Genomic DNA, 22,319 nt, shown 5'->3' with positions numbered 1-22,319 from the left:
AGTTGCCCTTGACTTTAACCTTCGTTGGAAGAAATTAACAGCCGACTCCTTTCAATACAACCGACTGCTGAACAAGACATTTTTAGGCAACCAAAATGAGTTAACTTTCGGGAACTAAAAAGACACTGAGATGGTCAAAACACTCAGGCAAAAAACACTGACAACACCCAAAAAAGTTCAGGGCTAGTTAAACGTACACATAGCAGTGAGTACATTCACTTCTCTTGCTGTGGTAGCCACTTTTTCCTCTAAATGGGACCATAATTTACAAAATGAGCATCATGCTGTATTACAGAAGACTGAGGCCACAAGTAGGGTCAAATTATCACAGAATCCAATGCAATCAGACTTATTTCTGCAACCAGTGGAGTCGCCCCCTGCTAACTGAGAGCGTGCGGGTACGTAGGTAGGCCAGCCAATCATAGTAAGTTTGTTCCATCCAACACTTTTTTATTATGGGTTGTAAAGCTTAGAGTTTAGGCTTTAAGTTGTTCATTTCTTAATTCCTCAGTTCCAGGGTGTCATTGTGAAAACACTGACTTTTGACTAACATTTCCCACCAGGCAGACCCAGAAAGCTAAATCAGAGGAATTCAAGGGAGTCAAGGGATCTGGGAGTCTCTCTACTTTACCTTTTCCTTTATTTCCAGGTGTCTGGATGGTTACCATGGTGACCCAGAGTTGGGTTCAGGTGGCCACTGTCGCCCCTGTATGTGCCCCGATGGGCCGCGCAGTGGACGCCACTTTTCTGATAGCTGTTACCTCCTGGCTAACACTAACCAGCTGGTGTGTGTGTGCAGCCCTGGATACAAAGGTATATAAACACGCACACACACACAGCAGCTCAAAGTAAAGAGTAATACCAGATTTGTTTTTATGTAAGCAGCTTGTCTTCACCCCACATATCACATGTTACAAACCAAAACAAAACTTCATGTCCCTAATTAACCTGCAGAACTTAAAAAGTGCTCTCTGACATTCATTTACTTCATGTTTCCTTTCCTTATCCAGGTGCCAGGTGTGACCAGTGTGCTCCTGGTTATTTTGGGAACCTGCTGGTGCCCGGTGGGCGCTGCATGCCCTGCCAGTGCAACAACAACATCGACATGCACGACCCCGAGTCCTGTGACGCTCGGACGGGAGCCTGTCTCAAGTGCCTGTACCACACTCAGGGCTACGGGTGTCAGCACTGCAAATTGGGTTATTACGGCAACGCCGCCACTCAGAGCTGCAGGAGTGAGTACAGCTGTTAATGTGGCACCACTGACTTACTGTATGTAAGGGAATATTTACATGCAAATGATTCAGCATGTTTGATTCTATGTTTATATGTAGGTAGATATGTACTGATATTTTAGAGTAAAAAAATACACTTGTTAGTGCTCTCTGGTGGGTAGATACTTTTTTAAATGATCTCAAACATGTCTTTGAAACATTTCACTGTCATGTTACTTGTCGGCAAACTGTATATCAGTGGGCGGCAATAGGCCAGCTTGCTTTGATAGCATAGAAAAAAATAAATTGTGCTGAAATAGATTTTATTCATGACAGCCACAGTTACTCTCACAATAACTTCTTCATAAGTGATTCTGCCTCCAAAATACAAGCGTGAGAACATTTTTTGCAGCAATGCTATATGTCGAGTTTACAAAGAGCTTTTACTTTGAAAAGTTCTGAAGGACATTCAAAAGAGTCTCTGGCTTGCTTGGAACATCTCTGAAAAAACGTATTCTTTCCTCCTCTGTGCAGAGTGTATGTGTTACCCCGAGGGCTCAGTACCTCAGGCTTGTTCGTCCCCTGACGAGTGTCAGTGTGATCAGCGTAGCGGCCAGTGTCCCTGCCAGCCGAACGTGGTCGGTCAGAACTGCGACCGCTGTGCTGCCGATACGTGGAACATCGCCAGCGGGAAGGGCTGCCAGCGCTGCGACTGCAACCCCGCCCACTCCCTCGGATCCTCCTGCAATGAGGTGAGTCAGACACTGTGATGAAAACCAAGAGCCATGACCGCTCACCGAGTCCCAACATCTGTCTGCATCATTTCATGCATTGAAGCAGCTGCTCCAATTTTCTCCCCCTCGTTATGATGTATAGCTGAACTTAATCCCAGCGTTGAACCTGGAAATATTGTGTCTCAATGAACTGTTATTGCCACAGTTTTCCTGACACAATGTGGGTACTGGCCAGGACATTTTCCAAACAATTTTCATTGAGAGCAAAGCTGCAGGGTGACAGTAAGTCACTGTGACCAACCCATCTAATCACAGAGGCCTGTGTTTGTATATTTTTTTTGATATATGGACCCCAGCTGTTTGGGAATTGCTTCTCTCTCTGTTTCTCTGCAGCTCCGTTTTACTCGTGCACACAAATCTACGTGTGTACACACAAACATACATTGTACAGAATAGAGTGCAGCTACACACACACACACACACACACACACAAACATTTGGGTTTTTGTGTTTATTGGCTGCTCTCCATCAGAGGAAGGAAGTCTCAGAATACACTGTGGAATAACTGAATACACATTTCTCTAAGAGGGCCGGGTTATATCAAACTACAAAGGTCTATTGTGTCTGCATGTGAAAGAAAAGACATAAAACACACTGCGTTAGTCCAAAAGTTCAGCTATTCTAGACACAAAAGTGTTACTGTCTGATAATATTTTACAATATTTTGTTGACCTGGCGTTCTTTGGGTTTTTGTTGTTCCTGTAGGTCACAGGACAGTGCTCGTGCAAACCCGGTTTTGGTGGCAAGACGTGTCGGGAGTGCAGAGAGTTCTTCTGGGGGGATCCAGAGGTCAAATGTAATGGTAGGCACTACCTTTCACCAATATATGAACAAACAAAAAAACATTACCCAACAGACCTGGGAGGATCCAAAGTCAGTTCTGACATGCTTCCATCATTCACTAATTATGTTATTTATTTTATCTGAACATAAAGTATAATACAAGTTATAATGCTTTAATCAAAAAGTTACATTAACAGTTGTGTCAAATGACTAGTTTTATTTAAAAGGTGTCACTTGTGGTAACAAACCCACAGAGGATTACCACCGACTACCCGTAACATCTTTAAGCTCATCATTTGTTTTTTGCCTCACAACTTTACTATTTGGGTTCACTTTCACTGCACTCATTAGCTCAATTGCAAGCCACAGCAGGCAGCTCTCTCTAATTAAACCTGTACACTAACTGCCCATCACCAAACAGCAGACAGACACAGTTAGCAACTGGCTGATGAACACTGGTGGACCCCTGTGCTTGAAAAAACGCCACAACAGTGCCCTCTTGCATGCCCTTATGGTAGATAAAACGATGATGTGCCCACCAGCGTGACCCAAAGTGGAGCATTTAGCAGTTAAAGAGTCAAATATTTCCTTCAGGCGTTGGTAGAGACCAAAGTCCAAGTCGCTTTGGATAAAAGCGTCTGCCAAATGAGTAAATGTTAATGTAAAAACAGAGCTGAAAGAGAGAAAAAAACATAACTCCTGAGGAATGCTGATGTTCCTTTGTAACAGCCAGATGTGTAAATAGTCAGCTTGTACATGAATGCTGTGTTTACAGCTTGTTTCCCCGCAAGTGGCCAAAATAATCAGTTAATGGGAAGTTAAATATTTGGTTAGTAATTCTCTTTATTGTATTTTGTGTAGTACACTCGAGGGGTGTATTTTGTGGTTTTTGTAATGCTCAGTCAGGCCTAGACTGCAGCAACATTCAGTTCCTGCTTTTTTTCAGGAGCTTTTTGACATTCGTTTCAACAGTCAGGTAAAAGATTTGGCCAGCCTAGAACTTCCTGCCTTGTTTGTATGTTTAAGGTCATTGTCCTAACACAGGGGGACTATGGATAAGAAAGTGCATGAGTCTTACACTGTTCACCTAATGAGGATGTAATCACTCTTAACAGTGTTAAATCTCATGCTGTTTCATTTCAAACCAGCGTGCAGGAGCACAGAGCCAACATCACTCTCGTAGTATTTCCTGACTGTACTGTTTCCTTGTTTTCTGTATTCCTCTGAGTCACCATGTTAGAGGATTTGGGTTTTATATTGTTTTTCCATGGTTTTCTGCTGTTGTGTATGAGGGAGCATACCAGTGGTTACTGTGAAATGGCTTTGGAATAAGTTGGTTTTGTTCGACACAGATTACATGTCAGCAGCAGTGAATCAGCGAGATGCTGGTCGGCAATTCAATTCAGCTTTATTGGCATGAATGTCAAACAACAACAGGATCGGTCTCTGATCCCTGAAAGTTTTGGTAAGTGCTGGAGAGTCTATCTGCAGAAATGTGCACCTCACAGTAGCTGGCTCACCCTCTGAGGAAAGAGAGAGGGAGTAGGAAACAGAAAAGGGCGAGGAAAGGGAGGCGATCTCGGAATTACCTCTCGTTCCCTGCTCATGAGAACCAGATGTTTTCCAGAACTCCCAGGCATCCCATTTTCGTCATGCACCAACACCCAGAGGACCCAGGAATCCTAAATTATTCCCACTGTATTTCCTAAAGGCTTCTTAAGCTGTTAAACCAGCTGGACCTCGCTTTCTGTCTGCACAGATGAAACACTAATGTGCAAATTCATGGGAAATTGGAGCACCATGTAGTGTATTTCTATGAGACAGTGTTGATACTAAAGCCTTTAAAGATGTCACCACAGCTGAGCGGTTGTTATGTCCAGATTTAGATGTCAGAGGTAAAAACGTTTATCTTGTCTGCATCTTTCTTTTATTTCACCATGATAAAAAAAAAACTTCAAACCCAACCCTCACCTTCTGCTCCATAAATCACACAAATAAATGTAGCAAACTGATGGAAAAAACCTCTCAAATCCTGCATTCCTTCATTCTGATTTACACCAAACCTCCTCCTCCTCTTCTCTGTGGAGGAATGGCAGCGCTGTGTAGTACACTCGAGGGGTCAGTATGACCTTCACGTTCTTGTTCATGTGAAAGTTTATTTACTGGAGGAGCTGGAGGTTGAATAAATGTTGTTTCTAAATAGCTCATTTCCCTTGGAGACATAAACACCACGCATCTCACATAACCGAAGATTCTTAGTCATTCAAGTCATACTTGTCCATGGTTAGTTAAATTCGATTATTATTAATCCATTAGGCCTCAAGCAAGCTTTAGGTGGACAATATAATTATAAAATTAGATGTTTCTTTTTTGATCAGGTAATGTACAGGGACAAGGACAAATACTGTACATGAGTATAATTTTCCACCTTAAATGGAAAATTAGTTCATAATGCTCCCTTAGTGTCCAGGTTTTGTATTGACCTTCCATACCAAATGAAATGGAAAACCAACAATGAAATACAGTTGGATAAATGACATGGTTTCACTTTTATTTCCATTATATATGCATATGTAAGTTGCCCTTTATTTCACTTTCATCTTTGTAAGGTTTTATTAGATGCACTTGGAGCTGGAACTACTATTGAGAACACAGTATTTTTTTATGGTAATATGTAGAACTGAGGGAACTGAGGGAAAGTGAGTAACTTAAAGTTAAACAATGTGGGGTTTAAACAGGCAGATACAAGAGTGTTTTAAATGTTGTGTACTGAGATTTGATACTTTTAAGGCCCAGGAAAATAGATAAATAAATGAATGAATATAACAATTTAACAAACTTTCCCACCAGAATTTATTACCAATAGAGAAAAGGCTCTCTTGTGAAAGCATTACACCACCATGTAGAGAAACTTATTATATAAATTACTGTATATAAATTAAAAGAACATTTTACAGTAATTTTAGGTCTCTTCAAAACTATCTGGGGCTGGAACTTACAAGCAATTCTTATATTTCCTGGATTTATTTGGATTCCTGTAATTACTGACTTTCCTCTCTGTGTGTTTTCCAGCTTGTGACTGCGACTCTCGGGGAATCTCCAGCGAGCAGTGCCATCGTGCGACAGGTCAGTGCACCTGTGTGGAGGGTGTGTCCGGCCCACGGTGTGACCAGTGCGCCAGGGGCTACCAGGGTGAGTTCCCTGCCTGTGAACCCTGCCACCAGTGCTTTGCTGTCTGGGACACCTTGGTCGGCGAGCTGACCAATCAAACCAGACGTCTGGAGGCCCAAGTAACAGAGCTCATGAGCAGCGGGGTGACGGCACCATACAAAGAATTAGTCAGCAGTCTGGAGAGAAACGCCAAGGCTGTCCAAGAAATAGTCGAGAGCAACCCTGCAGCAGTGAAGCTGGAGCAGATACAGGATCTGATGCATCAGATTACGTATGTACATAAACAGAGATTTGCAAAGACATGTAGGAGACACCTTTTTGTTTAAATTTAACAAACTTTTTTCTTCAGGGGTTTGATGTCCTACCTAAACGGAAAGTTGAACACAACAGAGGAGACCTTGAACCTTATCCACAGTGACGCCAACGCCACCAGTGCAAACTTGGATGCACTGATGGATGAGGCCCGCCAGCTGGAGCTGAGTGTCCAGGAGTTGAGACAGGAAGTGTACAACGCCAAGAATGCCAACATCCAGGGTGAGGAACAGGACTGTAGGAGAGAAACAGTGTGTGTCTTTTTTTTTTTTAAACCTTTAACAGGGAAACAAGTGTGTCATCAGCATATTCCTCCACATTCATCCTTTTTTTCTCACCCTGGAGTCTCGTAAAACGGCAGTGTGTGTTTTTAAAACTTTGGTTCTATTTTTAATGACTGTTAGTTAGTTAGCTTGTTATCTGAAAGAAATATGAACAGATTTCAATTAATTTTGGTGGAAAGATGGGGCAAAACAGCTGATTCATACTAAACCTGAAAACCACCAATAATTGAATAAAAATTACATGCTACTATATTCCTGTCAAGTAACCCAGTTTCACTTAGCATACTGGTGCTGATATTCCCATAAGTAAATTATCCAATTTCCTAACTTTACTGGACTTCCATGATATCCCAGACAGACAGAAACCCTTTGATGTGTGGGTGTGTGTTTTCAGGTGCGATGGACACCATTGCATCTGCACACATGAAGTCTATGATGGCAGAGCTCCGTGCCAACGCCTCGACCAGTAATCCCAGAAACACATTGGAGCAGTCAGCCACAGTACGGAAAGCCACGGAGGACAAACTGAGCAGCAGGCAGAAGGAGTTTGACCGCAAGCACCAAAGAAACGCACAGAAGCTGGACACACTGTCCAGCGAGCTGAATACATTTGACCCGTCACCACTAAGCCAGAAGGTGAGAAAGGTCAAGGGACTAGATCCTCCTGAAAACAACAACACAGGTTATATTTTCTTTATTGTCTCTACTATAAAGAGCCAACAATGTATTTTCCTCAGTAAAGTTTGATCTTAATGCTGAACATTGCTGGCGAAATACTTGCCTATGACAAAAATCCAACATAAAACTGATTAAATATTCACTTACATTGTATGTTGATGTAATCACTTTGTGTTTATTATCTCTCTGCAGACATGTGGTGGTGCAGCAGAAGGTCTCGGCTGCCTTGGCTCGCCCTGCGGTGGTTTGGGTTGTGTTGGCGAGGACGGAGCACCTCAGTGCGGCGGAAAAGAATGTGGAGGCGTTGTCATGACTTCTCAAACTGCTCTCAAATCAGCCAAAGACCTGGACCAGGAGATTGTGGTAGCGATGCAGGAAGTGGACAAGCTCTCCAGGATGGTGAGTAAATGTGTCAATTTTTCTTATAGCTCAAGATGGATGTGAGCAAATCACTGATTTTCTTTGTGGTCAGGTGTGGGAAGCCAACAACCGCGCAAATGAGGCCAAGGTGAACGCTATGGAGGTGCTGATCAAATCCAACCAGAGCAAAGAGAGAGTGGAGCAGAGCAACGATCAGCTGCGCAACCTCATCAAAGAGATACGAGACCTGCTAACCAGTGAGTACGCCACAAACACAGACTCTCCATATGGTCTACAGGGACATACTTTTACTTTTGAGACTTCTTGTTTTATGGCAGCTCAAATATCATGCATTTATTAGATATTCTGAGCCATAACTCTTACTTTTGAACACCTTTGTAGCTTGAATGATTTATTAACAAAGCCATATTTGTATTTTGGAGTAAATGGATAATGAAATGGATGCAGGCAAATCTTCCAACAAATTACAACTGGACTGCAATTGTCAATGCAATATATCATATGGAGAAATTGACCTTTATCTTAAGTCTATGATATGATCAACATGTAAAATTGATGTGCCTAAATCTATTGGACTAAGCCTATTCAGTCTTTTAATACACTGGTTAATAATTTTGGGTGTTAGCTTTAAGTCTGAAGTTTACCTAAAATGTGTGTTCAAATGTTTAAAAATAACACATAATCCCAATGGGAGTTTGGTAAAAAAAAATAAATTGTACAGTCTTTTCTTAATCACTCTTTAGATTTTCAATATATATAAAAGGTATCCATTAAAGATAACCTTATTGTTTGAGAACTCATGGGAAAAAAGCACCAACAATGTTTTGTTTCTTATGAATCCAGGTGACAAGGCAGATGTTTCAGTGATTGAGGCGGTGGCCAACGAGGTGTTGGCTCTGGAGATGCCGACCTCCACAGAAAAGCTGCAGGAGCTGACGAAGGAGATCCGGGAGAAAGTCGGCACTCTGACCAGCGTGGAGACGATCCTCAGTCAGAGCGCTGAGGACATCCAGCTTGCAGAGACGCTGCTGAAACAGGCCAAGGCTGCCAGGTAACATGCACACTTAAATTTGGATTGGCTGTAAGACATAACACTACAATAAAGACTATTTTCATGTAAAGTGATTTACTGGTGATTCCCAACTTGTTTGTGCCTTTTTTCTTGTAAATCACTAAAAATACTACAGATGATACAGATACTACAAATGTCAACAGACATAAATGAGATACTTTGTGAAATCCCCACATCAGCACTTTCAACTTTTCTCAGCTTGTCTCTAAACGATTTATAAATAAAGTTACGTTACTATAAATAAAACATGCTCAGTGTAAACACAGATTAAGAGTGTTAACAGATACACTATCTGTCCATCAGTGAGGAGGCCTCTAACATGAAGGAGACAGCAGACACAGTGAAGGCAGCCCTGGATGAGACTGAGCGCGCTCAGAGTATCGCCATGGACGCCATCCGACTGGCCCAGAACAACACTAAAGCCACCCTGGACCTGGTGATCACTGTGAGTTTGACCTCTGACCTCCAAGGTTACGATACAGGTTAAAAAAGTTTTTTTAGTTGTTAGCTAGCTTATAGAATCACCATCAGTTTGTAGAGTTTTGGTGTTTTATAAATAAAATCAGACCAGTTTTAGTCTCTATGTGATCGGTGATTCAACTATAAGGATGGTTTTAACCACTGATTGTCAAAACTTATGATGTCCAGCACAATTTGCCAGAACCCAAACTAATTTTAAAGTTACTAAGTCAGAATAACAATCAAAAAAACATGAAGATATTCTCACATTTGAGAAACTCCAACATGCAAAATTTGGAATTTGTAAAAACAAAAAGTCGATTTTAATGACAACCCTGATGTTAACTCGGGAACTTGGAAATAAGTAACACAAAAACAGTTAACATAAGAACAGAGACAAATCAGAATTACAATGTGTGGTATTTATTTGACCATTAACAATATTTGCATCGACAAATAAGGTTCTCTGCACATGTGAGAAAGAGGACAAAGTGGTTGTGCAAAAATAAATGAAATTAATAAAACAAAACTTGGTCTAACTAAACTCTTCTTTGAACATAATCCAAACTGAAGCCCTAACTAACTTATCAACAAAAATACAGTAAGCATGTTGAGTGGAATCGACAAAAGAAAGGTTAAAATATTGCATAAAAAGTTAATTTTGCTTGTCTGAGGTGGAAAAGTTGGTGTATCGATAGGAGCAAAATGCAACAAAGCAAATGGAAACAGACTTGGAGAATTAACCGTGACGTACATGAAGCATGTGACTTAAACGTCACTTAACCTTCAGCTGAAGAGATGAAGACATCAGATCTGTGGAGCGATGAAGAGGCTGCAAGCTTCTTCGCATTAATACATTAAACAAACAGAAATGCCATTTATCTGTCATGTCTTCTATATTATTTTCATTAATTTGAATCACGCCATTACACCCTCTTTTTCTGCAATGGTTTAATGGCCCTTACTGGTGAATTAATGCCACCTACTTTTTATCCTGATATTCGTCATGGTTGGAAACAAGCTTAAATTTTCTTAAAATCTATGCAAAATTTATGCTAAATTTGGACGGAAACTACCTCTTACTGTAAACTCTACAAAAACTGTCCCAAAGACGAACTACAAAACACCAATATCTCACTCACAGAGCAATGTCTTGCTCTAATGAATGGTCTCTATACAACATATTACACAATTAATTTTCTCTCCTTCAAAAGTTGAAGAAACAGTTTTCTAACAAAGCTCCCTACCTTGTGAACTCATGTCTTTAATAGGTAGCTCAGCCAATAAAATGTAGTGACTTTTGATGCCTTGAATTTTATTGGTTTTGAGGCATAAAAAGAAACGTCCATTGTCTGTTTTTTTTGTAACATCTGGCCACAGTTGTCTCTATCAATTTTTTCAAATTCTATACTGAAGTGACAGCCCTCTTTTCTCTGGCTAATTAAAGCTTCATGTGCAGATAAATGAAACAGAACCATTATCTTTTGCTTCATTGTGTGTTTATCAGGTGGAGTCAGAGACGTCCATATCAGAGCTGAAGCTCAGCAACACCACAGGTCGTCTGGTTCAGCTGGAGAGGGAGGTCGGCCTGCTGAGACAGAACAACCTGGAGGTCAACCGCCTGGTGGAAACGTGCAACATGATCACAGACCAGGCCAAACTGAACGCAGAGGAGGCCCAGCAGGTCTTTTACTCATCCTTATGTTTTGATTTAACACATAAAACTCTCACAACATGCTACTATCTGCTGCTGCCATCCCAGCAATGCTTATTCTGTTTGTGTGAAGGAGTTTGACGGGGAGGTGAAAGATAAATTTGAGGACGTGAAGTACCTGGTGGAGGATAAAGGGGAGTCAGTGTTGAAGGCAAGGAGGAAAGCGGACGAACTTCAGCAGGAGGCCAAAGAGCTGCTCGCCCAGAGCAGCAGCAAGCTGCAGAGACTCGGAGGTAGTTAAATAAGTTTTGCATTTTTCAGTATGCTTTGTGCATTCCCAGATTATTAACCATGTATTTCTGAGATGTTAGAGGTGATGTTAGAGCTCCACAGTTACGAAGCACATGCACACACCCACACTGCGTTTGAATCCTCTATTGGCAAATTTGTGTGCCTTGTTTCCTCGTTGTGCACGGTTTAACAACTGATAACACTGTACAGTAATGTGCAGCAGTAAAACCGTGCATGTGTGCGCTATAAAAAGGGTCTGAAACAAGTGCCCCAGCAGGCTTCATTTACTGTGTTTGTGCGTGCGCTGGCACACAAGCGAGCGTACGTGTGTTAAAAGGGATGCATGCGTTCATGCATGCATGTGTGACATATTGAGGACATTTAAATGCAGTGAAAGAAACGACCTGAGGGTGGACAAAAGGGAGAAGTGGTAGTAGCGTGTTAGGCCTCATTTACGTCGTGATGTTCAAAGGGTATGCAGTCTGGTCATACACTCACACACACATGCACATTGTATATGTATGTGTTGTTGTTTGAACACTGCAAATTGTACCTAGATTCAGTAAATTCCTAACTTACTTATTTTAAAGCTCCTTAAATTAATTTCTTTCCATGTTAACATATTAAATTCAACAGTTCTCTTTATGTGCTTCTCTCCAACACACACATGCGCTGTTGCTGCAGCTGTGTTGTATGCGCCTGGACGCAGCAGTCTAAAGTACCATCATATGATGGATTTTAGAAACGAACTGTATCACCTAGAGTTTTGTATTTACAAAGTACAGAATTCAAATAGAAAGTTATAAGGAGCAGGGCCAATGCTGTCATTGTCAAAATCCTGAAACGTCACCACAAACGGCTGAGAACACAAGAGGTGTGCACTGTGCTGGAATGACTTTTTCAGTACAATAACCTTCCTAATCTTGGCAACCACATTGCTCTTCAACAGAGAGGCAAAAGATTATGGTGAATCAGAAATAAAAGTGGCCTACTCATAAACAAGATCATGTCCTCAAAACAGGCCAGCTAAGGCGCACACAGTTTAATACCCACAAGCACATCCACAACATCCAACAGGTGCTCAGCGACGACCTGTCCCCGAAATGATAACAGCGTTTTAAAACCAAATCCACTGAAAAAGCATTTGTAAAGTTACTCATCTATTTGAAAGGCATCCGACGAGCCTGCATTGAGCGAAATCTTTGACAATGTCCTCAGTAATCCAAAACAATCTTATTTGGGAGCTTTGCGACCCTCTCCTCCTGTTCTTTTCTCTCCTGTCTCTTCTTGAAACTACTTTTATGTTTGAATAGATTGGGCAGCCAAGCACATATTACCCAGCAATCATAACTTCATATGCGGCACGAATACCAAAGCAAATAAGACTAAATTCATTCTGTGGAATCCATTTTTTAAACCTCCCTGTATACCTTATAGCCTACTGCTTGCTACAGACTTTTGAAGGTAAAACTACTGACTGCAGTCATTAGTTTTAACCACAAAGGTCTGTGGTAATTGTGGAAATGCACATTTGAGTGAATATATACCACCTGATCTCCTTTGATATAAACAGTAGAAGGTGAGCCAGGTGTCTACTGTTACATGCTGCCTATAGACGCATTTTTACCACGTAACTCACAAAGTCCTGCTCGTAACCTGGCAGGGCCGCTCACGTCATGGGCCCCCTGTTCAGTGCGGGCCCTAGTGCAGCTGCACTGTCTATACCTACGCCCTGCTCCAAATTCACCTACAATTGGGAGATCCCACAAAAAACATAATCTCAGAAGAACGATCTGCCCTGCACAGGTGAACAAGGATATATACAGTATATATATAGATATGCATAATGTTGAATGTGTTGTTTTTTACTCATTAAACTTCTGGGAGCTTTTATTTTTTGAATATGCAGATCAAATACTTTTATTAGCTTCGCTTCAGTGTTTATATCAGGAAAAACCAACATAATCTTTCCTCAAACTCACACCTATTCTACCTTTACTTTACAATGTTACCATTGGCTGCTATAGAGTAATATACATATAGATATAAGCTTTTTGCTGATAAATCAGTATTGGTGTATTTGTTGGAAAATAAATAAGAATATAACTATAAAATAACATTTAAGGTCATTTAAAAGCAGTGTCTTCATTATGTAGTTTGTCCTCCAGAGAGTGCTGACAAGTTTATTTTTTAACTGTAAAATGTTTCTCACAAATCACAATTCTTAAAAAAACTAATCTAATGGATCCATTTCAAGATTGTTTATGTTTTTAATTAACACTATTGGCCGATTTACCGTATTTACCGATTTACCGTAAGACTTTCCAAAATATCTATGTCAGTATTGGTCTAGCTATAGCTGTAATGATCTATTTTCTCAACTTGATTGATATTATATATTATTTATACACAACAAAGTTAATTTAGAAAACAAGGAAAATAAAGTTAAATCAGAAGTTTAAAGAAAGCATATATACAGATAACCACGTCCTATAGACACACATAGAACACAGACAAAATATAGGGATCATCATACTGTAGTTTAGAACTACAACTAACAATTATTTATTAATAAAATAAAAGGAAATAGCAAAAAATAAAGCGCATCACAGTTTTCTTGGCCCGAGACAAAGTAATTCAAACTGCAGAAAACAAGCATATATTAGCTTTTTACTTAAAATAATTTTATTAACAATTAATCAATTAAGAGAATTGTGGCAGATTAATCTTATGTAATCATCTAAGCTCTTATGTAGTTCTGTCAAAAAGGGAAAGTACACCAAGGTGTTTTAAAAAGAAGTTAAAAATAAAATCAGATGAGTAAAAAACCTGATTAAATAAATAAATATGTATAATTGAAATAACACAACGGTCATATAATCCCATCACAGAGATACGTCTTATAAGTGCTTTCTTCTCGCTCTTTATCTCCTGTGTTTTCAGAGTTGGAGAGCTCCTACCAGTCCAACCAGCGCATCCTGGAGGCCAAAGCTGCAGAGCTGGCTGAATTGGAGCGAACCGTCCGCCGGGTCCTGGAGGAGATCAGCCACAAAGTGACGCTATACAGCACCTGTCTGTGATGATCACCTGGACACTCCAGCACCTCAAACTCTTTACTGTTCTCAAGTTTACTGGCTGGGATTTTTAATGGTGCCAAATGTTTTAAAGCTTTACAGAACACACTGCTCCCAGATGATTCCCCGAGGATTTTATAGCTATTAGGACCAAACACCGTCAGTGCCAAAAGTTTTGTGTATTGTCTTTGAGCCAACACTTTTACACCAACAACTTTTTAAGTATATTACACAGCTGCGCCAAAAAGTGTTGTAACAATGGAGACAAGTTTTATTAAAGCTGCCAAAGACTATAAAAAGAATTGAAGTAACGAGGAAACCACTAAATGCCATTGTGACCTCAGTGCTCGAAACCAAGAATGTGTAGAGAACGTACAACTCAGCTATATAAGATGCTACAATCTGTGTATTTAAATATATTTGAACATATGAGAGAAATATTAAAGACTTTGATGTACTTAATAAGCCCAAAGCTATGAAACATTATGTGGAATGTGAATGTTCTCTGACTACAGACAAATATTAAATTTTGATTTGAAAATGAAGTTAACTGAAGCATCCGGTTGGTCTTTTCTTCTTGGTGGATGGTAGAAAACAAAAAATTCTTTTCACATTTCCCCAGGGTATGTGTAATACTTAATTATGATTTCATGAAATTACACCTGCATTAATCAATATTTTTATGTTGCAATCAAATGACCTCATAATCTGACAATTAACACCAAATTCTTCAGCACTACAGAGCTTTTTAACATCTTTTAGCTCTCATCAACACCTCATATGCATCCAAAGATCTCTATTAAACTTGCTACGCACTACATCATGGTGCACGTTGGTTTTCTCGCCCTCAGTTGTCAAAAATATTAGTTTTTGGGCCTCTTTAATAGCAGCTTGATTCAGAACCAATTTCACAAATGAACAATTCCTTATAAAGAGAGAGAAGAAGTACAGATATGGTGAAGTTGAGAAAGAAGCCGTTGATGTTTTCAGGCTCTTGGCTAAACTGTGTAAATGATATATAAGGTATAAAACATTGATTATTAATCAGTATTTAAATAAAACCTCAAAATGTATCCCAACCACATAAACGCACAGGGGGAAAAAATGGAATCTTGTGTCTTTTGCAGAAGTGCTTACTAACACAGATTTTTACTAACTTACTTAATTTTGTAGCAATACTACAGTGTAGAAAAGTGTTAGCATCAAAATATACTACAAAAAGTACTCATTATGCAGAATGTCTCTTTTCAGAATAATGTATATTATTAATGATGCATTAATGTGTTCATCACTAATGTTGCAGCTGTTAAAGGGGGAGCTAATTATTAACAATTAATATTACATTATATACTGCTGTGTAGCTGTAGTAACTGTAGTAAATACATGTATTGGGAGTAAAAGGTACAATCCGTCTGTCTGATACCTCCTGAAGTACCTCAAAATTGTACTTAAGTACACGGCTGGCCTGCAGACAGCGTTGTCTTGTGTTGACAACGATGAAGGGTTGATGATGCTGAACACTTATACAGAAAATGTTCATGAACTCCCTTAAAATGCAACAGGTGTGTTAAAAACGATCAAGTCCTTCAAGCACAGGGGGAATGCAAGCCGAGATATTTTTAACCTTTAACAAAGACAACCTTATTTTCAAGAACAGAAAAACATATTTTTATTTGTATTATTTGGCATTCAGAAGAATATTTGTTCCTGTTAAAATAGAGCATCCTCCATGAAATACAAATTCATCCAATATCAATACAAAAAGATGACAGTATCCTACAACACAGGCTTAACTCCTACAGCACTCACAACAGAAGGACTTCATCTGGTCATCAATAAGTTTCACCTGTTTTTATACGATATATGCTAATGTATTGTTATTACTTGTGGTACTATAGGATCTCAATACAGACATTTTAAGTCCACAGGACTGATTCCAAACTTTCAACTCTGGAAAGGTGTCAAACAGTTTGATGGTTGTTGCACTTCAAACAGCACAGCGATAGCAGCAACGTTTGTGTGGATTCTTGTTTACAATACTCACACAATGGTTACACAGACATGGGGATTTAAACGCCAATGCTGACACTGATATTGTTGTTGTTTTTTTTAAAAATACGTCAAGAACGACAGTAATTTAACATTGTTTTCTTAGTTGTATTCTTGGGAGCAAAACCTGCAAAACTACTGAAATGTGACAACTGAAAGGCATCTTTAATCAAATCGTCTGATGAATATTAGCAGCTCGTTAAGGCAGGGTGAGGGAGGTTCAACAGACTACACTGACGCTGTTGTGGAAAAATCCTCAAACAACACACTGGAGTTATCTCCGTTTTCAGAAATGTTTTGTAAAAAATAGACGGAGCTGTGGTCAGAGAGGAAACCTCAGATATGAATCTAAAATATTGACCCCTTTTCATTGGTCAAACTCAAATACCCTTTACAGCTTTTAAGCTCCAAAACAAAACAAGTACAACTTTTAAGACTGTGCAAGTGCTTAGTGGATCTTGTTTTTTTTTTTTTTTCCTGGAACTCATGGGGGTAACGGGTCGAGACGGCTCCTGTGTGCACAAACCCTCAGTTTCTGGGTCTACTCCCTGGTGCGGGGGGTATGTGGTGGAGGAGCTCCTTCCATAGGGGCTGAGCTGGGAACCGAGAGCAGCTGGCCTGCGTGCATGCGTTCGTTGACGCGCAGCTGACACCCGTCCTGTAACATGCGTAGAGCTATCTTGGCAATGTTGCGTGAATCATCCAGCCCAGAGTGAGGACGACCTTCATACTTCAGACCCAACTTCTCCAACATGGTGCTCAGCTTCGTCTGTGTGCGGGGGACCTGGTGGAGGAAAATGACTGGTTGGTGGAGTTTCTAATGGGACTTTTTGAAGGAACCTTTAAATGTTACATCTGCATTTAACAACAGCTCAACAATTGGAACAAATCTGTTAATTTTAGATTGGTTATAATTTAAATATATAAAGAAAAATATAAAGAAAAAATGTGGATTAACATACTGACACTGTGCTAAATGAAATTTGTCAAAATATTATCACTGACCTGACCTTTACAGAGTAGTGCCCAAAATAAGATATCACATAGTGTGTCTAACTTGCTACAGAAACTGTATGACAACAATAAATATCTGTCCAAATCAATGTATATTCTTAAGGACATTTATGAATGCGGGTTTACATGTTTACAGCTCAATTGTGAAGAGATTAACACACAATATATTAAATCAAGAATATGGATCATCAGGATTGGCATGATTAGGTTAATAATTACTCTGTGTATATGAACAGTATATTGCTTGAGAGTGTCTTTTTTTTTTTTGCGGTAGTGAACAAATCTGTTCACATGAGAAATTTAAGTGACCATTTCCCAAGACTGTGTGTACAACACGTTAGTTTGCCTTAGTTCTGATGATGAGGGAAAAAGATTTAACAATGCAAATGGATTCAACACTAAAACATCAAGGAGTAACTATGTTCATATACCTCCTTGGTGGGGAATAAATAAAAATCTATAAAAACAAAAAAACAACCCAAACCTTGTAGAAGTTCCCGTATGATTTTCTTATGTTAATCCACTTCTTTGCAAAATGAGGATATCTGATCCGGCTGATCCGGCACTGGATGTTGAGGAACTTGCTCATGTCCCAGGCCCTGAAAAAGATGGAAAACTCAAGCATCATCACGATTCCTAAGCTAAATAAAATTCTGCAGCATTACTGAATTCAAACATCTTACCCATCAGTGAGGATGGCGTATTTGTACTTTGTCCCGAGCTCCCTCTCCTGAAGCCAATCTACGACCCGCTGAAGAACTTCAGGAAACGGGTCTGCGTCATCGACCATTTTCTGCTCAACAAAACACCAAAATTTGAGTCATGTACACAAAAACTCCTGATCATAGGAATATTACTTTGATATCAAACAAGACACTTTGATATAATTGAGCTCAACCAACCTGTGTTATCCCGGTTAACTTCACACAAAAGTCTGAAAGCTGTGGGTTCAGCTCTGGTTTTACATATTCCTGAAAGGTGTCCACCTGAAAAATAAACAGGAAAAACAAAATCCATAAATACAAAACTCACCCTGCAGGTTAGAAACTGAACCGTCCTTCATCACAAACTCAACTCACAATTTCTAAAGTGTGCGTGTTGATGAGAACCATGGGGAACTCAATGATTTCATGATGGAAGTCTGCAGGATTATCCTCCTCACACGTTGCTTCAAAGTCCACCACACAGATGTAGTCGTAGTAGGTGTCAGTCGGTCCTCCCTCAGCGGCAGACTGCATCAGCTTCTGCTTCTTATAGTGGCTCTTCAACCTCTTCTTCATCACATCCTTTACACCTCTTTACAAACAAAGACAATAGGGTTTAGGAAACATTTTTTTCTATGTTGTGAAGTTCAGTGGCTTTCGATACTAGCGGTAAAATTGTTTATGAACTGAGCTTGAGATTTCTGCATGTAAATTTAATTTGATTTCAAGCAGGAATTTGGTGTAAGCGTTTTTCAAACATATACCAAACGGTGCTGTAGATGCTTTTAAACTGTGTGTGTTCAGTGTAATATGGCCATTATTACCTTGTGTCAAGCCGCAGCTCTGCTAACTTGATCCGAAGCTCCTCCTTGGACATGCGGTTGATGTGTCCATTAGCCAAAGCGATCTCTTTGTACACCGGATGACTGAAGTCACTGTTTGACTGAGACGGGGACACCTGAGTATCAGATTCTCCAGCAGGACATATCCTGCTGCAAGGTTTTGCCTGGAAAGGAATTATGTCACAAAATGTGTCACAGAAGCATAACATACATTAACGAAGTTATAGATCTGGTTGGTTTATAGAAAGAGATGTCATAGTGAAGTGCAAAAATGAGTCAGCCTTGTAAAGTCACTCAATATTAGTGATGCAAGATATGGATTCCCCACCGATCCGATAACCGATCATTTCTTCATATTTTTGTAAATTAATCATTAGTCATTTTTACACACCTGGTGGTAAGAAAGGCTAAGATTTCATGTAAAGCAAGATTTATAATTTAATTTTTCATGACTGACATACCCAAATCTAACAGACATCAATTTTGTTAACACAATAACAACAACAGTTCTGACTCTTTAAATATAAAATTAAAAATAAAAAGTATGGCTTTCATAAAACATAAAGCCTACAAAGTCAAATTTTGCATAAGAATTCAAAATAAATCAAATGGACTGACATAAGATGTCAAATCATACATCTCAAAGTATTAAACAAAACTAAAAAGTACATCCCTCAGTAATTGGCTCTATCCAGGCACAGCAATGCGACATGAGTGCGACAACAGCAGCTACGCACGTTAAAGCATTGTTTGATTGGCTAAATTATTGGCCAACATTTAATTTTCCCATATGATTCTGATAATGAAAATATGTCCAATATCTGCCGATAATTTATTAGATCGATAATTATCATGCATCCCTTCTCAATATCTTTCTTCACTTTGGTTTACAGACGGGCAACAAATTCAAGAAAAAACAAAGTGTCTTAAAAGTGTCCTAAAGTGTCTTATTAAAGGGGTGTATTAAGGCGCTTTCAGAACAGCTTGAGTGCTCATCGGCAGAGATTTTAAAAGCCCCTTCTGGCGGTATGAACATCGTTCTTTCAAAAAACATTACCTGTTTTGATGATGGTGGTAAAGAGTCTAACAAAATGCTGCAATTTTAAGAAGATCATGTGACTTTGAGGGCCCTAATATGTTATTCACACCATTTTCATAAACATCAAACCATTCAGTGCATTAAAACATCTGGATACATCATGTTACGCATCTGTATATTGACAAGAACTTAAGAGAACTATACAAATACCTTTCTTTTATTTTTACACAACTCATTAGTGGGCATTATGTTTCAAGAGCTATATGGTGCAGGATGAATGAAGCCACTTCTGCTATTGTTTAGGTCATAAGAAGATGGAGTAGTTGCTATGAAAGATTATGTCAAAATAACCAGTTTTCTTTTATTTAGTAATAGCACTCTTTTGATCCATCAATCCGAACGGAAAATTATCTTTTATTAATTCAACTTTTCTACCAACTCCTGTCCTGTCATGTCCAATGCAGGGAACGGGATAATAAGAATAATAACAGCTTTATTTATATAAGTTAGCACCTTTCAAAACAAAGAGCTCAACAATAAAAAACGAATCTTAATGCAAATAAAATATAAAACAAGATTTAAAACAGGAATGAATGTGTATTTTTCTGGGTAATGTTTTGTTTTGTTTATCCCCCAGCAAAAATTAATCAGTGAACATTCAATGACGAGGAAAAAAGTAGAACATGATTAACTTAGTTTACTGCGCAGGTGATTATAGAAATTGGACTAAAACATGCTAAAACCCTGATGGCTATTCAATTATAATAAAAATAGATAAAAATAAAAATAAGAAAATGGCAGCTTTTATAGCCGTTTCCTCTTAACGTTGGAACGTTTTTGGAAAATTAACTCCAGTTTAGTAAATTAGGTTTTAAACATTAAGGTATTAAATATTTTGTGTTTTCCGTTTCCAGACTTCAGTAAGTTAATAACGTTACAGCATATCTAACGTTATGGTTAATGTTACAGCAAATCTAACGTTATGTTAACGTTACAGCAAATCTAACGTTATGGTTAATGTTACAGCAAATCTAACGTTATGGTTAATGTTACAGCATATCTAACGTTATGGTTAATGTTACAGCAAATCTAACGTTACGGTTAATGTTACAGCAAATCTAACGTTATGTTAACGTTAAAGCAAATCTAACGTTATGGTTAATGTTACAGCAAATCTAACGTTACGGTTAATGTTACAGCAAATCTAACGTTATGTTAACGTTAAAGCAAATCTAACGTTATGGTTAATGTTACAGCAAATCTAACGTTACGGTTAATGTTACAGCAAATCTAACGTTATGTTAACGTTAAAGCAAATCTAACGTTATGGTTAATGTTACAACATATCTAACGTTATGGTTAATGTTACAGCATATCTAACGTTATGGTTAACGTTACAGCAAATCTAACGTTATGGTTAATGTTACAACATATCTAACGTTATGGTTAATGTTACAACATATCTAACGTTATGTTAACGTTACAGCATATCTAACGTTATGGTTAATGTTAAAGCATATCTAACGTTATGTTAATGTTACAACATATCTAACGTTATGTTAACGTTACAGCATATCTAACGTTATGGTTAATGTTACAGCATATCTAACGTTATGGTTAACGTTAAAGCATATCTAACGTTAAGGTTAACGTTACAACATATCTAACGTTATGTTAACGTTAAAGCATATCTAACGTTAAGGTTAATGTTACAACATATCTAACGTTATGTTAACGTTAAAGCATATCTAACGTTAAGGTTAATGTTACAACATATCTAACGTTATGGTTAATGTTACAGCATATCTAACGTTATGTTAACGTTAAAGCATATCTAACGTTAAGGTTAATGTTACAACATATCTAACGTTATGGTTAACGTTAAAGCATATCTAACGTTAAGGTTAATGTTACAACATATCTAACGTTATGGTTAACGTTAAAGCATATCTAACGTTAAGGTTAATGTTACAACATATCTAACGTTATGGTTAATGTTACAGCATATCTAACGTTATGTTAACGTTAAAGCATATCTAACGTTATGGTTAACGTTAAAGCATATCTAACGTTATGGTTAACGTTACAACATATCTAACGTTATGGTTAATGTTACAACATATCTAACGTTATGGTTAATGTTACAGCATATCTAACGTTATGGTTAATGTTACAACATATCTAACGTTATGTTAATGTTACAGCATATCTAACGTTATGGTTAATGTTACAACATATCTAACGTTATGGTTAATGTTACAGCATATCTAACGTTATGGTTAATGTTACAACATATCTAACGTTATGTTAATGTTACAACATATCTAACGTTATGGTTAACGTTAAAGCATATCTAACGTTATGGTTAACGTTACAACATATCTAACGTTATGGTTAATGTTACAACATATCTAACGTTATGTTAACGTTACAGCATATCTAACGTTATGTTAACGTTAAAGAAGTCCCACCAACCTTTTCATCTTCTCTCATATTCAGGTTAG

The 22,319-nt window shown here is 38.6% G+C and overlaps 2 protein-coding genes across 3 annotated transcripts in view; one reads left to right on the top strand and one right to left on the bottom strand.

The window, feature by feature from the left end:
- Positions 1-14,717, top strand: part of lamb1b (laminin, beta 1b) — a 42,606-nt gene extending 27,889 nt beyond the window's left edge. The window contains exons 21-34 of the mRNA XM_046072668.1: positions 650-813; positions 1,011-1,235; positions 1,749-1,966; positions 2,714-2,810; positions 5,864-6,233; positions 6,312-6,496; positions 6,953-7,194; positions 7,429-7,635; positions 7,709-7,853; positions 8,461-8,668; positions 8,993-9,134; positions 10,656-10,832; positions 10,936-11,095; positions 14,037-14,717. Coding sequence (XP_045928624.1) covers positions 650-813; positions 1,011-1,235; positions 1,749-1,966; positions 2,714-2,810; positions 5,864-6,233; positions 6,312-6,496; positions 6,953-7,194; positions 7,429-7,635; positions 7,709-7,853; positions 8,461-8,668; positions 8,993-9,134; positions 10,656-10,832; positions 10,936-11,095; positions 14,037-14,173 — 2,677 coding nt within the window. The 3' untranslated portion in view covers positions 14,174-14,717. The remainder of the gene's footprint in view (positions 1-649; positions 814-1,010; positions 1,236-1,748; positions 1,967-2,713; positions 2,811-5,863; positions 6,234-6,311; positions 6,497-6,952; positions 7,195-7,428; positions 7,636-7,708; positions 7,854-8,460; positions 8,669-8,992; positions 9,135-10,655; positions 10,833-10,935; positions 11,096-14,036) is intronic.
- A 1,094-nt stretch (positions 14,718-15,811) lies between these two features.
- The window catches only part of eri1 (exoribonuclease 1), a 7,740-nt gene continuing 1,232 nt past the window's right edge, over positions 15,812-22,319 (bottom strand). The window contains exons 1-7 of one of the 2 annotated variants that reach the window (XM_046072568.1): positions 22,291-22,313; positions 18,759-18,940; positions 18,310-18,526; positions 18,133-18,216; positions 17,914-18,023; positions 17,715-17,829; positions 15,812-17,000 (exon numbers count right to left, since the gene is read on the bottom strand). In XM_046072568.1, coding sequence (XP_045928524.1) covers positions 16,758-17,000; positions 17,715-17,829; positions 17,914-18,023; positions 18,133-18,216; positions 18,310-18,526; positions 18,759-18,940; positions 22,291-22,308 — 969 coding nt within the window. In that variant the 5' untranslated portion in view covers positions 22,309-22,313 and the 3' untranslated portion in view covers positions 15,812-16,757. Of the gene's footprint in view, positions 17,001-17,714; positions 17,830-17,913; positions 18,024-18,132; positions 18,217-18,309; positions 18,527-18,758; positions 18,941-22,290; positions 22,314-22,319 lie in introns of those variants that run through there. The other variant, XM_046072567.1, reaches the window with a different exon arrangement.

The sequence above is a fragment of the Micropterus dolomieu genome, linkage group LG16 (genome assembly GCF_021292245.1).
Source record: "Micropterus dolomieu isolate WLL.071019.BEF.003 ecotype Adirondacks linkage group LG16, ASM2129224v1, whole genome shotgun sequence".
Taxonomy (NCBI): domain Eukaryota; kingdom Metazoa; phylum Chordata; class Actinopteri; order Centrarchiformes; family Centrarchidae; genus Micropterus; species Micropterus dolomieu.
Note: the sequence above shows the minus strand (reverse complement) of the source record. Positions and strands in the feature narration are given on the sequence as shown.